Source organism: Urtica dioica, chromosome 1, assembly GCF_054948205.1.
Source record: "Urtica dioica subsp. dioica isolate 48M chromosome 1, U.dioica_male_clone48M_v1_H2, whole genome shotgun sequence".
NCBI lineage: Eukaryota > Viridiplantae > Streptophyta > Magnoliopsida > Rosales > Urticaceae > Urtica > Urtica dioica.
In genome coordinates, this window is record NC_142756.1 from 689,520 (window position 1) to 708,970 (window position 19,451).

Genomic DNA, 19,451 nt, shown 5'->3' on the forward strand with positions numbered 1-19,451 from the left:
AATATACCTCATAACTAATTGAATAGTACTTGTTGTTTATATACAGTTTGACTTTGACTCTTTCATGGCCTCGTTTTCCTTTCCTCAATTATATATTGTGGCGTTTCATAGGATACACAAACACTTCTCTCGAGCCAATTTTTTTAATTTAGAACACGCATATGTCATGGGAAGCAATCTCTTGTATTTAAAATTTTATCTACCTTGTAGCCTCAAACTATAATATATATATATTGGCAAGCTTTCATACCCAGGCTGTTTGGTTGCTGGGTGAGAAAATGAGAGAGATCAACAACAACAACAACAATAATAATAATAATAACAATAATATTGATGTGAAGGGTGGGTGTATTGGATCGATTTTGATCCACGCGGACGGTGTGGATCGATGGCTAATGGGATTGGGTCTGATCGGCACCGTTGGCCGTGGAATGGCTCTTCCGGTCGGGATTTTGTTCACTGGACGCATTATGAACAACATTGGTGGTACATCAACAACTACTCTCACTTCTCAGCAACATCTTTTCTTGCAAAATATTAACCAGGTTAGTTTTTTTCTTTTCTTTTGAACACAAGTTATTTGTCTTTCGCACCTTCACTGCACAAACTGAAATAATAGGAATTTTGTTTATTTTCCAATACGGGACAAATGATTCAATTTTAAAATTCCTTGAAAATATGTACCCTCCTCCGGGAAAACACCAAAATACTGGAAAAATGTCTCCGGGAATCCAAAATTCGACAAAACTCCGGCGGTTTTTTGTTAGCTAGCCCGCCTCTCAGTTTTTTTTTTGTAAATTATATTGGTTGTAATTTTCTTGTTTTTATTCTGGTAAACTGTAAGAAATCTGAGTCAACTTCTGCGTTAAACCATAATAATATATTCACTGGTCTTTAGATCATAGTGATTCATTCATTATATGTACGTATTAAAAAATTCTACCTCTTTTTTTGTTTTCTTTTTCTTTTTACAGTATGCGTTGGCTTATGTATACTTGGCTAGTGTCGGCTTCATCGCTTGTTTCTTGGGTAAGTAGATCAAATATTTATTTGAAGTTATAAAGTTTAATTAGTTAAATTCAAATTAGAGTTTGAGCTCTTAATAAATTGACCACAACCTATATATTTAATAAAAAAAATTTAGAGGGATATTGTTGGACAAGAACAGCAGAGAGACAAGCGACGAGAATGAGAATTCGGTATTTGAAAGCCATTCTGCGACAAGACGTGGGCTACTTTGATACGCACGTGACAAGCATGTCTCAAGTCATAACCAGCGTTTCGAGCGATAGTCTTGTCGTTCAAGCTCTTCTAAGCGAAAAGGTCTTTTATTTACTCATTAACCTTGTTAACTGGTCACATTTATAGTTTATGCTTACTTATTTCATTAATTGTCTATTTATCCTTTAACTTAATATGGTAGGGGTTGGCAGGTGACTCTATCAACTTTAAAAATTTGTAGTAATTTTGCCGAACTTTTGCCAAAATCTCAAGTGTCAATGACCTTTTTTTTTTGTGGATAAAAGACATAATTACCCCCTAAACTATGGCGACGAAAATACATTCCTTATACTATAAAATCGATCAATTTACCCCTTAATATCAGTTCTTGTAACATTTGTGGTCCTTCCGTTTATTTTTGGATTTGATCCGTTAGTTATATATACACAATTTTGTAACTATATATGTAAAGTGAGGGAATTTTCGTAAATACCCTTAACATCTATTAAAAAAAATTAAAATTAATAAATCATAGCAATTACAATCTCTCTCTCTCTCCTCTGAATCTCCCCGAAGCTTCTCTGCTCGCCCATCACTTCAACGTGAACCACCACCACTCTCCAAATCGCTGTAACGACACAGTTATGAGCCTTTCATCTTCAACCTCCGAATATCCGATTTTGCTCCTTGCTCACTTGTCCATGTTCACCGCGATTGTGCTCCGGCATGGCGGACGACATTCGGTGCCTCTGAGAAATCAAGGAGGCGATGCGAGACCCATATGAAGCTCTCTGGCACAGATCTCCTTCATTGTCGACTCAATCTCTCCGACAACGCTTTCGACGGAGTCGTCCCCAAGGAGCTTTCTCGTTGCCCAGGCTCAAAGACTACCACCTCTCCGGTTCGCACGCATATAAACCCAACATTAGAGAGAGAGAGAGAGAGAGAGAGAGAGAGAGAGAGAGAGAGAGAATGTATTAATTCTTTATTTTAATTTCTTTATTAATGCCTTTCTTTATTAATATTATTTTAATTTATTTATTTAATATTATTTTATTAATCTTAATCAAGATAAAAATTAGAATTACATATAATATCCTTATTTTGAGTGTCACATGATATCCACATGCTTATTTAACGGATGATTTAACAGAATTTTAGACGGAAGGACAACATTGAAATTAATACAAAGATGAAGGGGAAAATATCGAGTTTTTAAAGTATAGGGGGTGCACTCTTATAGACGCCATAGTTCAGGGGGCAAATATGTCTTTTATTCTTTTTTTTTTTTACGTCAATTGGTAACTTTATGTGATTTATTATCGTGTGTGTACTCTAATTGTGGCGAAACAAATACGGACTTAGCTTTGCTTTTTTAAAAATGTGCTTTTAGAATCTACTTTAAACAAATATTTTTTTTTAAAAGCAGATAAGTATTTGGTAAACTATTTTTAAAATAGTTTTTGATAATAGCAAAAATAGATTTAGCGTTTGGTAAAACATATATAATTATAAAAAAAAGGATAAAAAATAGACATCTCTTGAACTTAATAAAAATTATTAATATTTATGTGTAATAAAATTATAATTATTAATTGAACGATAGAAATAAATATATATATATATATATATATGTATATATATATATATATATACATATATATATATATGTGTGTGTGTATGTCTTATATTTTAGATGTTTTGTATAAAGTATAAACATTAAAACTGACGCGATATATATATATATATATATATATATATATGTTTTTACTAATAGTATTTTCTGAATTTATATTCGGTGTCCAATTTTAATATACATATAGATGATAATTTAAAATAGTAAAACTGTAGACTTGCACATCCCTAAAGTTTACAACTCATAATACAATTAAAAAAAAAAACAGTGTTATTTATCACCACTGACCATTAAAGTACGCACACATCTTTATATCACAAGGAAACAAAATTTTGACATTTAATTGTGTTGAATGATTAAAGACAGAATCGTAATTCAACATAAAATATAAAACACTTTTCCTAAAACCTACGAAAATCTTGTTTTTCCTTTTTCTTCTATATTTTGCAAAAGTATTTTTCAACTTTTACTAAAATTTATTTTACCAAACACTTTTAAAACAGTTGGGCTTTTAGAAAAAGTTAAAAGCAGGCTTAATAAGTTAAACCATACACGGCCACTGAGTGAAAAAAAAATGGTTGAATTTGAGTATAAATCGCATAAACTAGTCATTTTGTCTTTAAAACAAGGTAAAATTCAGGTTATACGTTCTAAAAGGGGAAAAAAGTCGCTAGTGCCAAGTTTTCAAAATTAAGAGACCGTTAATGCAAAAAAAAGTGATTATTACGACGCAACTCATATAGTTCATGTTATGCTAATAATCGGAAAAAATAAAATACAAATTGTAATAATATATTTAATTTAATATTGAACAAAAATTAATATTGGAAAAAGAATGTTTCAACGTAAAGTGCCAAAAAAATATTTAATTCGTAAAAACTCGCTAAAATACTTTACATGTCAACATGTCAAATTGGACCTGAAAATTTAGATACAAATTTCAGTTAAAATTTTAGTAAAATGATTGTTTTCCTCACCAAATGTAACATATCAGTTGCCGGATTTTGTGATGAACGTGTCAAGCTTCTTCGGGAGCTACATAGTTGCGTTTCTCATGCAGTGGAGACTAGCCATAGTGGCAGTGCCGTTTGTGGTGTTACTCGTGATCCCGGGAATAATGTACGGAAGGACTCTAATGGGATTGGCTAGGAGAATGAGAGGCGAGTACAACAAGGCTGACACGATAGCCGCACAGGCGATATCTTCTGTGCGCACCGTTTACGCATTTGTGGGAGAGCAAAAGACCGAAGAGGACTTTTCAACGGCCCTAAATGGGTCGGTGAAGTTGGGCCTAAAGCAGGGCTTGGCCAAAGGCTTGGCCATAGGGAGCAACGGCGTTAGCTACGCTATTTGGGCCTTCATGGCTTTCTATAGCAGCAGATTGGTCATGTACCACGGGGCCCAAGGAGGCACACTTTTTGCCGCCGGTGTAGCTATAATCATGGGAGGACTGTAAGCGCTTCTACTCCTTTTTAATTAATATTGATTATAAGGCTAGATATGAAAACTAGCACTAATTAACCTTGTTAACCGTTGAGGATATATTATAATAAATGATAATTGTGATGGTTTTCTAATAGTTATGGAATTGGAATTATTCCAAAAATATGATTAAATGGAGTATTTTTTTTTTCCCATTATGCATTTGTAAGCCTTTGTTCTGCTTTTAGGACTATAATGGTCATTAAATACAGTTTTTCATGATATATTTTGTCACTAAATGCAGTTTTTTCATGACATGTGTTGTCACAAAAGTTTTTAAAAAAAAAAGGTTTTTCTAATAGATAATGAGAGAAACCTTTTCATTAAGTCATGCTTTTGAAATAATTTGTGATCGTCTAATAATAATCAATCGACCAATGTTTCTTACTTAGTCCTATGTCAAATTAAATTTGGTTAATATTCACAAGTTAGTACGACTTGCATGTTCTTCTTTCACGAAGAATTCTAAATTAGATTCAATATACATATATAGATGCATTCCAATATTATTCTCAATAGCTTCGTTTGAGTGACAAGACTTCATGCCTATAAGGTGACATCGTTTTAGAGGGGCGCATGTTCAAACTCCTCAGAACGTAAAATGTCCTTGTTAAAAAAAAAAATTATTGGTTATAATTTGTGCTTAATTGTCCAACGTAGTTGTTAAGAATGATGGATTATAAATTTCTCCATCCAATTAACTCGATTTGCTTCATAAATCAGGGCATTTGGTGCTGGATTATCCAACCTCAAGAACTTTTCGGAAGCATTTTCGGCTGCAGAGCACGTGATGAAAATCATGCAAAGAGTTCCAAAGATCGACTCGTCCAATACAGAAGGTGAGATCTTGGAGAATGTCTCTGGTGAAGTGGATTTCAAGCACGTCAAGTTTGCGTATCCTTCAAGACCCGAAAGTGTGGTCTTCAAAGACTTTTGCTTGAAAATCCCATCCGGCAAAACAATGGCTTTGGTTGGAAGTAGCGGCTCGGGAAAGTCGACGGTGATCTCGCTTCTGCAGAGATTTTATGACCCTATTGCGGGAGAAATATGCCTTGATGGGGTTGCGATTAATAGGCTGCAAATAAAATGGCTGAGGTCTCAAATGGGCTTGGTGAGCCAAGAGCCTGCACTCTTTGCCACCACAGTCAAGGAAAATATTTTGTTTGGTGAAGAAGACGCGGACATGGAACAAATCATTGAAGCAGCCAAGGCTTCTAATGTTCATGGTTTCATCTCTATGTTGCCTAAAGGGTATGACACGCAGGTTAGTTCTCTCTCTGTCCCTCCTCTATATATATAAGTGACGGAGCCAGAAAAGCCCATCAGGGGGGGCTAATTTGAAAAAAAAATTCAGGGGGGGCTTGATTGTAAAAAATTTATAAAAATTGGGCCAAAAGTATAAATTTTCAAGGGAAAAAATGTAATTTTTTTTTTAAAATGGACAAAAAGTGCAAAAAAAAAAAATTGAGGGGGGGGCTTAAGCCCCTGCTGGGCCTATACTGGCTCCGTCACTATATATATATATATATATATGGAATTTATTTTTGGTTTATAAGAGAAATTTGACTTCAAATTACTTAAAGGGCGCTGTAGCTATCTAAGCAATTTCAAACTTGATTTTAAAAAACTACCCAACGTTTTGTTTATTTTTATAAATTAGTCATTTACCAAAATTAACGTATGAAATGATAGGGACAATCATGTAAAATGTTATATGATTAATGAGACCACATCACTAAATATAGCTAGATTTTAAACATGTTTGAAACATTGGTTAGATTGCAAATTTAACGTTTTAAGTAACCTAGTCCGTGAGATTTTCTTACTTAAAATGCATGTAATTGGGTTTTCTTTGCCTAACAATTACAAATATTTGAAAATTAATTATTAGCTTTACCTAAATACCCTTAACTAAACCGCATATGGGCTTCATATGCATCACAAGTTGTTCTTCATTGTTGCCGCATATATGAGCCGCACACTGTTCTTCATTGATTGACGCATATAGCTACATATATGACGTAGAGAAGAAGACCAGCAAAACATAAATTATTCGTATTTGAAATACACCGAAACATATCAAATTAGCTAAAATCTTAAATTTTCTTGTATTAATAGTCGAAACATGATATAAATTAAAAATAAAATAAATATACACAACTTACCCATTAGTAATTCCTTAGGAAATCACACCAAAATCTCAAATATGATGGAGAGGGTAGAGTTAAGAAGATTTCGTTTAAAATGAGTATTTTATTTTAGATTTTCTTATCGAGGTTGAAGAATTGGCTTCTTCATAGTAACGAACCAAACTTGCTGGAATCTTTTTCACCAACCAATATGGATATTTTAGAAGAGTCAATAAGTGCTTTGTGTCTCTTGTTCTTCTTTTTGTTGGACGTTTTCACAAATTGAGCAAATATATATTCTTAATGTTAGATTTGTCTTAAAACACAAAGAGAGACTCTACAAGTGTATTGAGATACTCTACAAGTGTATCCATGTATGTTTATAGATGACCACGCAAAGAGAGAAACATAATAATAATAATTTAATAACAAATATAAATATAGTTAAATAGTCGTCTTAAAACACGTTTAAAATAAAATTATAGTTAAATAGTATTAATTGACTAATTATCGAACTTTGACTATTTTGCATAAGATTAAATTTCAAATGACTAGATTACTAGAGTGCTAAAAAATACAAATCCTAATCACAATACAATTAATTATAATTCTTGTTACGTGAAAACATCTTGTAGGTAGGCGAAGGAGGAGTTCAAATGTCCGGGGGACAAAAGCAAAGGATCGCCATAGCCAGAGCCATCATCAAGAAGCCCCGAATCCTCCTCCTTGACGAGGCAACTAGCGCCCTTGACTCAGAGTCCGAACGGGTCGTTCAAGAAGCCCTGGAAAAGGCCGCCGAGGGTCGCACCACCATCATCATTGCCCACCGCATCTCCACCGTTAGAAACGCCGACTTCATCTCCATCGTCCAATCGGGCCACGTCGTAGAGTCCGGGCCCCACAATGACCTCATCCTCCACCCCGAAGGCCTATACTCCTCCATGCTCCGCCTCAATAATAACAACCAAAATCCTAACTCCGTTGAGACGCCAAAATCATTCACTTCCACACACAACAACCAAAGCCCTAACCATCTAAACGAGGCGTCAGAAATCTCCACAGTCTCTTATCACTCGAACATCCGAAGCTCCAGCGACTCGTTCGCATCCCATGCACCATCATTCGTTAGACTATTTTCCCTAAACATGCCTGAGTGGAAACACGCGCTAGTGGGTTGCACTAGCGCGTCGCTCTCCGGGGCGGTCCAGCCTTTGTACGCGTTCGTCGTTGGTTCGATGATCTCGATGTTTTTCTTGACGGATCACCGAGAGATCAAGGACAAGACTCGGTTCTACTCGCTCTGCTTTCTCGGATTGTCCGTCTTGACGTTGCTCATTAACGTGTGTCAGCACTATAGCTTCGCGTATATGGGGGAGTACTTGACGAAGAGGATCAGAGAGCGAATGATTTCCAAGGTGCTGACCTTCGAAGTCGGGTGGTTCGACCGAGATGAGAACTCCACCGGTGCCATTTGCTCTAGACTCGCCAAAGAGGCAAATATGGTACGTATTGAATGGATTTATAAGCCGATGCTTCTTCTATCGTGTCAATTTAATTTAATAGTGACTATTTAGATTTCTCTCAAATTTTATCAAATTGTTAACCATTATTTTGATGTTATTTACCTTATAAATAAAACTCTAGACAATAAGCAAAGTAAAATAGAGCTCAAAACAATAAACAACAAGAAAAATGATGGTTTTTACACATCAAAATTTGGCTACTTGACTAAAAAAAATTCACAACTTAGATTATTTTAATACTATTTCACTATTTAACAAATCTATACAATTTGATGTTTTATTTACTTAATTTTAGGCTCTCTAGATTTATAGTCATATAAAAATTCAAGTTTTGTCATATAACCAACCTTTGGTCAATTTTAAGCAAATAACCACGAAATTTTATAAAAAAAAAATCAAAGAGACATTTAATAGTTGTAAATATTCGTTAATAATTGTAAATTATCATTAGACTTCTAGGACATAAATGAAATGCTAAAACCGTTCAAACAATGTCACATCACCGTAATGATTATTTACTCAAAATTTACAAAAATTAACTATTTGACAAATCTCTAAATTTTGATGGCTTAATCACTCAATTAAATGAACTTAAAATTTTGATTATTTTACATATCAATTGATTTATAATATTTGAAAAAAAAAATTAAGCTAAAAAGTTCTAAAATAATTTATTCTTCATTTTGATGTAGGTGAGATCGTTGGTAGGAGATAGAATGGCTCTTCTAGTACAGACCATATCCGCGGTGACAATCGCATGTTCGATGACTCTAGTGATCGCATGGAGGCTCGCGTTGGTGATTATGGCGGTCCAGCCAATCATCATCCTCTGCTTCTACACCCGCAAAGTCCTTATGAAGAAGATGTCGGCAAAGGCCGTAAAAGCCCAAGACGAGAGCAGCAAGCTCTCTGCCGAGGCCGTCTCCAATCTACGGACCGTCACCGCCTTCTCGTCCCAAGACCGGATCGTCTCCATGCTCGAGAGGGCCCAAGAAGGCCCTCTTGAGGAGGGTGCACGCCAGTCGTGGTACGCGGGCTTCGGCCTCGCTATCTCCCAAAGCCTCATGACTTGCACCACGGCTTTCACCTTCTGGTACGGAGGGAAGCTTATCGGCCTCGGGTTTATCACCGCTAATGCCTTCTTCCAGACCTTCTTGATCTTGCTCACCACAAGCCGAGTCATAGGTATTGTTATTGCATAAGGGTGTCATAGCTAACTAGTCAATTTAAATTAATAAATTAGTAAAATAGTCAGAGTCCGTCTAAAATTAGTAAAATAGTCAAAATTTACAAAAAAATTACAAAAATGGAAAAAGTGTCAGGTTTCAATAATTTTTTTTTTAATGTGTGACTATTTTTTTTTTAAATAGTAAATTGTTTATATACAACGTCACAATTTTGAACGACATTGTAAAACAAAACAAAAAAACAAAAATTTGGCAATTTGATATTTTGCTGAAAATTTAAAACTTTAATGAGTTGTTGGCGGCGCAAATACTCAATATTTTTTTATTTGTTGCAATTTAATACTCATTTTTTTTAAATTTGCGGAAAAAAAAAACTCAATGGTACAAAATCGTACCTCTGTTACTACTTGAACGTTGAGTTAGACGGAAAAACACATGTAACCATCTAAAAATCCTAAAAAAATAAATACTAAACAATTTATTTTTGTTATATTTAAATACATAAACAAAATTAAAATGTTAAGTTTTAATATTTTTATAATTTATAGATGCTTACATGTGTCTTTTCATCTAATTTAACAGTAAGATAGTAATGGAGGTACGATTTTATAACATTGAGTATTTTTATCGCAACTTTTATAGAATGGGGATTAAACTGCAATAAATCGAAAATATTGAGTATTTTTGCTGCCAATATTATTGTGCTAAGTAATTAGTTTCAAATAGTAACTATTCGGTACGGACCAAGTTTAAAAGCATTTACCAAGTTATTTATGCTAATGATAGGTGACATCGGTAGTATGACCACGGACTTGGCCAAGGGCTCGGACGCCGTTGCTTCGGTGTTCGCCGTGTTGGACCGAAAAAGCCTCATCGACCCCGACGGCCACGTCCCCGCCACAATTTCCGGGGACGTCGAGTTCCAAGACGTACACTTCGCGTACCCGTCCCGGCCAGACGTCGCGATCTTCCGCAGCTTCTCGATGCGGATCGAGGCCGGGAAGTCCACCGCCCTCGTGGGGCCCAGCGGGTCGGGGAAGTCCACCGTGGTCGCGCTCATCGAGCGGTTCTACGACCCCGTCGAGGGCTCCGTGAGGATCGACGGCCGAGACATCCGGTCCTACGGTCTCCGCTCCTTAAGGAGGCACATCGCGCTGGTGAGCCAAGAGCCGACGCTTTTCGCGGGGACGATAAGGGACAACATAGCCTACGGCGGGACCACCGCCACGGAGGCGGAGATCTCGGGGGCGGCGAAGTCGGCGAACGCGCACGAGTTCATCGCGGGGCTCAAGGACGGGTACGACACGTGGTGCGGGGAGAGAGGGGTCCAGCTGTCGGGGGGGCAGAAGCAGAGGATCGCCATCGCGCGGGCCATCCTGCGGGACCCGGCGATCCTCCTATTGGACGAGGCCACGAGCGCGCTGGACAGCCAGTCAGAGAGGGCGGTCCAGGACGCGCTGGACCGCGTGATGGTGGGCCGCACCAGCGTGGTGGTGGCCCACCGGCTGAGCTCCATCCAGAACTGCGACGCCATCGCGGTTTTGGACGGAGGACTAGTGGTCGAAAAAGGGACTCATTCTCAATTATTGGCAAACGGACCTAATGGAGTTTATTACTCCCTCGTTCACATCCAGACAAAGTCAACCAATTCTACTGAATCTTGAACTTCTTTCTTTAACTAACAAATAATCATAATTGCTTGCTGTATTTTTATCATCAATATATTGTATTAGTAAAAAAAGAAATATACTATAATTAACAAATAAAACTAAAAACTTCTTTCAAATCTACATGTTGATTGCATATAAAAATGCTAACTTAAATAGTTTAAAAATTCAAACTATTAACTCAAGGGGAAAAAAAATATTTTAGGCTTCTCTTGTTGGTGGAAAAGGACGGGCTTCGATGGAGATTTATTTGCTTTCGCTTCTTCTCTATGAATTCGATGGCTTTTGCCTAGCCGAGTCTGAATTCGAAGTGTTGTTTTTATTTGTTTACTTTTGTTGCTTCGTTTTATTTATTTTTGAAAGTCTAGCCACTGATTATTTCCTAGTATGGTTTTGGGTCTCATTTGGGTAGATTTGTTTTTAAACGAGCTATTTGGTTCCAACTCATAAAAACCCGATGATCGTTTGGCCAAAATCAGAAAATAAATATGAAAAAAAATCAAAATTAGAACAAAAAAATGTAAGCAAAATTTATTTGGTCTAACGTTATTTTCTTACAACTAGCTTCACAATCATATTAATATATATTTTTTAAAAACTTCATCAGCACAAGAAAATTATCAGAGACACGGTGGCATACAATAAAAGAAAGAGTAGTATGAGATAAAACTAAAATTAAACATATTAAACTATGACAAAAATTAAATACACAAAACTTTTAATGGTGAGAACAAAAGCCGACATTTGAAGCGACGAAATAACCGAATTTTTCAGTAAAAAATAACCAAATGGTTAAAATTGAAAGAAATCTCAGTGAAACGATGAATTAATGAATGAAGTATTTCGGAACGGTTTCTTCATTAGATTATCAGCACTCAAGAACAGAGTACTTATAGTACATATATTACACACGCTAATACTAACTCAAGCTAACAAACTTATAACAGACAATTAACTAGAATTAAGCTAAAGCTAACTATCAACGAAGGCTAACTTAAGCTGACGTGGAGCATTATCTACTCTAACAAAAATTAACCAAAACAGATTAAGCGTTTTAATAAAGGAAAATGTATTTTTTTTAGTTCGTTGAGCTTAAAGTGAAATAGCATCTCTATCTCTACTTAGCCTTGAGACGGAAAAGCAACTGATTGTATTGACTGTTTAGACTCTTTTTTTCCCTTCCCTTTATTAACACAAAGTACAGTTGTAGCATGTTTTATGTGTACAGTTGCGAGTACAGCTTGATTTGTGTAATGTATTATGTAACAGTTTTCTTATGTGGACTGAACAGATTTATATAGCGCTAACATAGACAAATGGCAGAAAATAATTAATGTCTTAAATAAATAAACCAATTTTTTTTTTCTTGAATACTGACTCGTGTGAAATTGTTTCATAATATTACGTATTCATCATAAAAACGTGTCAAGTATGTCTTGTAAGACTGATGTGATAAAATTGGAATTTTCCATAAGAAAACAAAATTAAAATCTTTTTCAAGGAAGATATATAGGAAAATATTTATTACGTGTTGTCTTGTAAGACTTAAAAAGGTCTTTAAAAAAACTGAAAAAATACCACTACACGGTATGATCCATTTTTTTAAAAGGAAAATTACAAAAATAACGTTTTTTAAGCATAATATTTTCAAGATAACAACTAGTTTAAATCCTTTCAAAAGTAGCATTTTTCGAACTAGTATGTAATTACTTTCTTTATAAATAAAATGTAAACAGTGTTAAATAAAGCTCAAACCAAACCAGTAAAATAATTGTTTACAACTTAAAATAATCGATCAGGGAAATTCTATCGCCAACTAAAGATCTCACCTGCACAGAGAAAACAAGAATTTTTCAAACAAAATAAAGTTATTTTATGTCATGGTAACACAGAATTATGTCTAGTACATGTTATTACTTGAACTTCAAGTAAGTAAATGAGGGTCGTTCAAGACATCTTAGCCGTGTCAATTACGGTTGCAAATACGTTTTTAGATTTCTTTTTTGTTATGCAAGATCCTTAATATAATCTCTTGAGACGACGGTTCTTTGTATTCACTCATCTTAAATCGAATCTCATGTTCTTTTTTAACAGTAGCTCTTAAGTTTTGAGGGCTCTGATAACTAGTGAAAAAGCTTGGGACTTTTCACTAAATTTCTTTAGAGAAAAAGAAAAAAAAAATTAATGAAACAGATTTGTTAACTAAACTCTAGGGGGAAAAAATAAGGGTAAATTTGATAGTATACATACCAGATTGGCATCTTTTGCAAGTCTGGAACAAGTAACGCCGCTGGAATTCTCATCTCTATCGAACCACTCAACCTCGAAGGTAAGTATTTTCGAGAACATAAGCTTTCGAACCCGCATTGTCAAGTACTCTCCCACGTATGCAAAACAATAATGTTGGCTCACGCTAATCACGAGCGAGAATACAAAGAGAAGTAGAAACCACATCACAGAATTTTTAATTTTCTTTCTTATCTCATCGTGGTCGGGAGAGAAGAATACCATAACCGTGGCTCCCATAGCAACTGAAAACAAAGGTTGAACAGCGCCGAAAAGAATCGCGCTCAAACATCCTATCAGGCCTTGCCTCCATTCTGGCTTATTCAAGCTCAACAATCTCCGAAACGATGGTTTAGGAGGACTCTTCTGAGAGTTCAAACCTTTGTTGTTATCGTGAATCTCCGTTAGAGGAATAGCACTAACGCCTAACAAATCGACGTCATGTGAATTATGATTGGGCAATAGATCGTCGTGGACTTTGTTGTTTGCTGTTTTGATATTCTCTGTCTCCATTCTCTGGAGACGAACAAGGGAAGTGTACAATCCGCTCTCGTCTTGCATTAGCTCTTCGTGGGAGCCGATTTCTTTAACTCGGCCGTTTTCCATCACCGCGATCGTGTCAGCATTTTTTATGGTCGAAAGACGATGGGCAACGATAATGGTTGTTCTTCCTATAGCCACTTTGTCTATCGCCTCTTGAACGGATCTTTCTGATTCAGAGTCGAGCGAGCTCGTGGCTTCGTCTAGCAAGAGGATCCGAGGCTTTCTGATGATTGCCCGGGCGATCGCGATTCTCTGCTTTTGTCCTCCTGACAATTGAATACCTCTCTCACCAACCTATATTCATTATCTACACAAATTAGTACAAAAAAATAAAGACACAACTAGAGCCTGTCTGGTAACATGCTATTTTTTGTTTACATTTTATTTTAAACAAAAAGAAAGGGTGAACATACATTCCATGTCCTTTTTAAGCATCTTATGCATAAATCCAAAAAAAAAAAAACTTAACGCTGTTTATATCGCCATCAATCTTATTATAAATTCATGATTTACTCTTCTTATGTTCCAATTAATTTTAAGATTGAACCGCGTACAGGTACGTGGTACTTGACATCTTCTCTCCACAATTCATTGTGCCAAAAGTTTGAAAACAAAGGAATAATAACAAACCTGTGTGTCATAGCCTTGAGGCAATTGCGAAACGAAGGAATGAGCATCGCAAGCTATCGAAGCCTCAAAAATTTCATCCATTCCTGCGTTTTCTTTACCGAAAAGTATGTTCTGTTTTATTGTGGTCGAGAAGAGTGTGGGCTCTTGACTAACCAATGCCATTTGTGACCTTAGCCATTTTAGTTGAAACTCGTGGATGGGAACTCCGTCGAGAAGAATCTCACCACCGAGCGGATTGTAAAACCTTTGTAGCAAAGCCAAAGCCGTGGACTTTCCCGAGCCGCTAGCCCCGACCAGCGCAACCGTCTTCCTCGGTGCGATGGTTAGGCTAAAGTTTTCAAAGACTACGTTCTCAGGTCTCGAAGGGTATGAAAAATTGACTTGCTTGAATTCAACTTTGCCTAAAATATCCTCCAAAATAACCCCTTTCGTGTCCTCGGAATCTATCGCCGGGACGCGATTAATCACATCCGTTACTCGTTTTCCGACACAACACGCCTCTGCTATGTCCTTTAGGTTGGACAAACCACTGCCTAATGTCCTGTTATTTATTGAACAAATGATTTACCCTCATTTATGCAAATAAAATAGAAACAGCAAAGAAACAGGAAGTTCATTTAATCACAAGTTTATCACTGCTGCAAAAATTGCTATAAAGCATATCAATAGACTATCTTATAACTAAGTACTCAATCTATAACATTTTACTTCTATCTATTATATAAAAGAAAATAGAAAAAGTGAATTGGAGATTCTTACAATCCACCTTGAGTGATGGCGATTCCAACAGCATAGACAGTCCCTCCTTGAGCACCATTGTACATGACCAATCTACTTCCATAGTAACAGAGAAAAGCCCAAACAGCGAACACAACCGCATTGCTTCCAATGGTCAACCCTTTGACCAAGCCCTGCTTAAGCCCGAGCTTCATAGACCCATCAAGAGCAATCGAAAACCGCTCTACGCTCTTCTCCTCTCCCACAAAGGCGTAGACCGTCCTGATGGACGATATCGTCATTTCCGCTATCGAACCCGCTTTGCTGTACTCTCTTCGGATCCGCGCCGCCAAATCGATCAAAGATCTCCCACACAACCACCCCGGAATCACGAGAAGCAAGGCCAAAGGAAGCGACGCTAGAGCCAACTGCCACGTCAGCACGAAGGCTATCACGTAGCTCGCCACGAATACCGAGATCTTAGTGATGCAATCTGGAACTTTTTCGCCGATGGTGTCTTGAATGAGGAGAGTGTCGTTGGAGATGCTTGTTATGGCCTCTGAAGTTGCCGTGGCGTCCAAGTCAAAGTAAGAGAGGTCTTGTCTCAACACCGCTTTTAAATACTTTGCTCTCATTCTTGAAGCCTGTCTCTCTCCGGTTCTCGTCCAACAATACGCCTCTGAAACATCCTCGAAAAAATATTATACATCGATCATTATCATCAAATCAAACACTGATTAATAAAGGGGTTATTATTAGAGCTTACCTAGGAAGCAAGCAACCAATGACACACCAGCAAAGTATAGCCATATCACCGCAATCTGCCAATCATATCATATATGTGAATGTGACGTCACTTAACACATATGAATTATGATACTATGATTATGATTTATACCTTGTTAATGGTGTGTCTGAGTTCTTGTGGGTCCAGCTGCGAAGAAGAGCCGATAGCGTTCAACATTTTGCTGGCGAAAAGCAGAGCAAAGCGATCGGAGAAGCCATCGGACACGGCTCCGGCGAAACCCAAACCCATCAACAACTTGTCCACTCCATCGGCGTGCATGAATATCGACTTTATCGACCCATTTTCTTTTGACACCATTTTTCTTAGAATCTGATAATCTCTAGAATCTAGACACATATATACATGACCTATATATATATATATATATATATATATATGCCTATGACTACTGACTAGTTCTCTCAGACGCGAGCACACACACACAGAATGCCTCTCTGAGCTCTCTCTCACTGACCATATTTGTAAAGGGAAAAAGGAAATCTATATATTATTTCTTTTTTTCCTTATCTGGACATAAAAAATAAAATAAAAAAGCTGTGGAGAAAACACGTCGAGATACCTTTAGAATTTATCTATTTATTTATTATAAAAGTAGATAAGTTGCTATGTTATATTAATTATATATTTAAATAAGCTTGAAGACAAAAATAATAATAATAATAATAATACTTGGATCGTAAATTTCGGTTTGGCCTGATTGACGCAGCCTTAATAATTGGTGTACATTGACATAGGCACTTTAGCTAAATCTTTATTATTGAATTGAGACTTTTAATTGGTCAATGTACAGCCAACAAAGTCGGACACGGCAACAACCAAGAAACAAATAGAACTATATCATGAAGCAAAAAAAAAAAAAAAAATAGAACAAGAAATGGTAAATTAGAACAATTAAAATTCTTGCGAGAGATATAGAGAAGGGAAAATAACACATTTATACCCTGTGTTTTAGTGAAATGTCGAGTTCAACCCTCGGTTTTCTAAAATGTCGAGTTCATACCCTCTGTTTAACTAAAATGACGAAATTATACCATCTGTTTAACTAAAATAACGAAATTATACCCTGAAATAGACAACAGTGTCACGAATATTCTTTTTATTGATTTTTCATTGACGTTGACTATAATATTTATATATAAACACCAATTATCTTTATTCATTCGCGTCATATATGTAATTTATTTAAAAACTAAAAAATAAACAACAGTCTCTCAATCGTGAAGAACACAGAAAGTGGCAAAGGGATACACATCGATAGTTGATAGTCATCAAAATCGCATATTCGAACAGAGAATCCATGATTTAGAGTTACAATTCGAACACGGAATGAAGTCATATCTTAGGAGGTATGAGTTTTATTATTTAATTTCAATTTAAGGCTATTTTTATTTCAAAATTGAGAATTTGGAAGTTAGGGCACTGATTTAGATTTGATTTGGTTTTTTTTATATAAGAGTTATTATCAATGAAAGGGAGATTTGTGACGCTGTTATTTATTTCAGGGTATAATTTCGTCATTTTAATTAAACAGATGGTATAATTTCGTCATTTTAGTTAAACAGAGGGTATGAACTCGACATTTTTGAAAATCGAAGGTTAAACAGAGGGTATAAATGTGTTATTTTCCCTATAGAGAAATATATTGTTTTAAAGATAATGAATTAAGATTCTGAACTTCAATAAATTCGGGGAAAACTCTGACTAAAGCACGGCAACGATTTGGTCGCAATATTAGGACAACAAGAAGTCTAAAAATTGCTAAAGCACTAGTTACAATGTGAGAAAATTTGCCAATTCATATTTTTTTTTTTTTTTTTTTTTTTTGTTTAAGTTGGAGTCGTTCGTTAGGAAGTTGAAAGTAACCTCTCACTTTGTTCATAACTATTATTGATTATGTTACGAACAGTAGAGTCTGGATTTCTTAGAGTGTGCGCTTTGGGCCTCGGAATCCGCTCTCTCGATTGGCTTTGGGACTTGGCCCGGGTCGTGATCGTACTCTGGGCCTAACTCGAGACATCCAGCTCAAGGTTTTTGGAACGTCAATACCTCCATTTTAGAGAAAATTACAAAAATAACACTTTTAACTGTAACATTTTAAAAATATCTGTTATTTGAAATTATTTTAAAAAAATAACTGTTTTTCAAACGGTAAAATATTATTTTTTTTTCTTCTCAATTAAATTGTAAACAATAAATAAAATTAAATAGAGTTTATGCAAGTTGTTATAAAAAAAAACTGTAAACATCAAGAAAAATCAAGAAAAGTGACTATTTACAACTTAAAAAAAAATACCTCCATTAACATGGTGCTTCGCTTTTAAAAAAAAAAAAAACGAACGTATAGGGCTTGGCGTCGCTCGTTTTCTAAACGACGTCCTGCGTGTTAAACGGGCATCACTTACTTTAGTGATGCTCCGAGTATTTTAATTATTTTTATTCAGTAACGAGTGACGCCTTAATATATATTTTTAATATTTCATAAATTTGTCCAATTTTTCCATAATTTCCTGTAACGAAAACAGATTCCAACAATTACACAAAAACATAACCATATCGAATTACACATAAAGAACACCATGTAAATAATTATGATTTCAATCTAAATTAACACATACAATCATCTCTAACATATTAGTTCATACAAGTACTTGTAGAGATCAAAACATAACCAAGTAATTTTTGGTACAATCGATTGTCTCATCATAATTTTACAATTATACCTAACTAATTAAGTACTCACAATCTTCAAATTTATCTACGAGTAGTTGTAGGCATACCGTTGACAATAATTTGAAATACTCTTCTTGTAGCTCTTCCATACCCCCTTCATTAATGACAATGTGGCTAACTGAAATTTTGATATCAGGCACCATTACTTAGTAACATTAAAAAATATAATTAACTTGTGATAGCTAATTATATACTTACATCAATAAAAGCGTATTTCTATGTTTGTGCCCGGAAAAACTTTTTGTCATTAGTAGCACATAATACGAAAATTAAATTTTGTAAACCGTAAATAAAGTTAAATAGAGAATTTTTTTTTTAAAAAAAATACCAAAATCGCCTCATGGGAAGAAAGTTTTAATAATGTTAAGTAAAAAAAAAATTTATTGAGACATTAATAATTGGGGAAAGGTTGGTGTTTGATATAAAATAGAGGGGATGGATATTTGAACGATTAAGTTAATATCGAGGGGAATGTATGCAATTACCCTTAACTTTTTATATTATTTTCACGTTGCGGTATGGATAGAGCACATGCATGCACGTGTGTTAGAGCCTTAGCAGATATACGAATTTACTAAAAGAAGAAAGATTTCCGAGTCACTGAAATTGATGTACTATTATCAGAATTAATTTTATTGCATACTTTTATTAGTGGGCATTATGTCCACTTTTAAGAATAGAATTTCCGTTTAGTTAATTAATCATGAGAATGATGAATAAATCACATATCTTTAATACGCATCTGCTTAATTAGTGTAAGCGAGAATCGTGACTTCATCACTAAGTATATGTGATGATGTGATAGACCGAATTACTTGATAATATCCTCTTTCATAAAGTTGCCAAATCTTGCTTCTTCTTCTATTTTTCAGTCCTTTCCTTCCTTTATACA

The 19,451-nt window shown here is 35.5% G+C and overlaps 2 protein-coding genes across 2 annotated transcripts; one reads left to right on the forward strand and one right to left on the reverse strand.

Annotated features, from left to right (window-relative positions):
• Positions 1-347: 347 nt before the first annotated feature.
• On the forward strand, positions 348-10,935 carry LOC149406003 (ABC transporter B family member 15-like). The gene is made up of 8 exons (XM_089607614.1): positions 348-545; positions 975-1,029; positions 1,145-1,323; positions 3,852-4,309; positions 5,063-5,603; positions 7,104-7,970; positions 8,684-9,176; positions 9,965-10,935. The coding sequence occupies exons 1-8, from the start codon at positions 396-398 to the stop codon at positions 10,840-10,842; spliced, it is 3,621 nt and encodes a 1,206-aa protein (XP_089463740.1). The 5' UTR covers positions 348-395; the 3' UTR covers positions 10,843-10,935.
• Positions 10,936-12,620: 1,685 nt separating this feature from the next.
• On the reverse strand, positions 12,621-16,163 carry LOC149406004 (ABC transporter B family member 15-like). Its single transcript, XM_089608503.1, has 6 exons — positions 15,920-16,163; positions 15,788-15,842; positions 15,064-15,700; positions 14,305-14,845; positions 13,096-13,968; positions 12,621-12,674 (listed from the first exon to the last, which is right to left on the reverse strand). The coding sequence occupies exons 1-6, from the start codon at positions 16,124-16,126 to the stop codon at positions 12,621-12,623; spliced, it is 2,367 nt and encodes a 788-aa protein (XP_089464629.1). The 5' UTR covers positions 16,127-16,163.
• Positions 16,164-19,451: the final 3,288 nt, after the last annotated feature.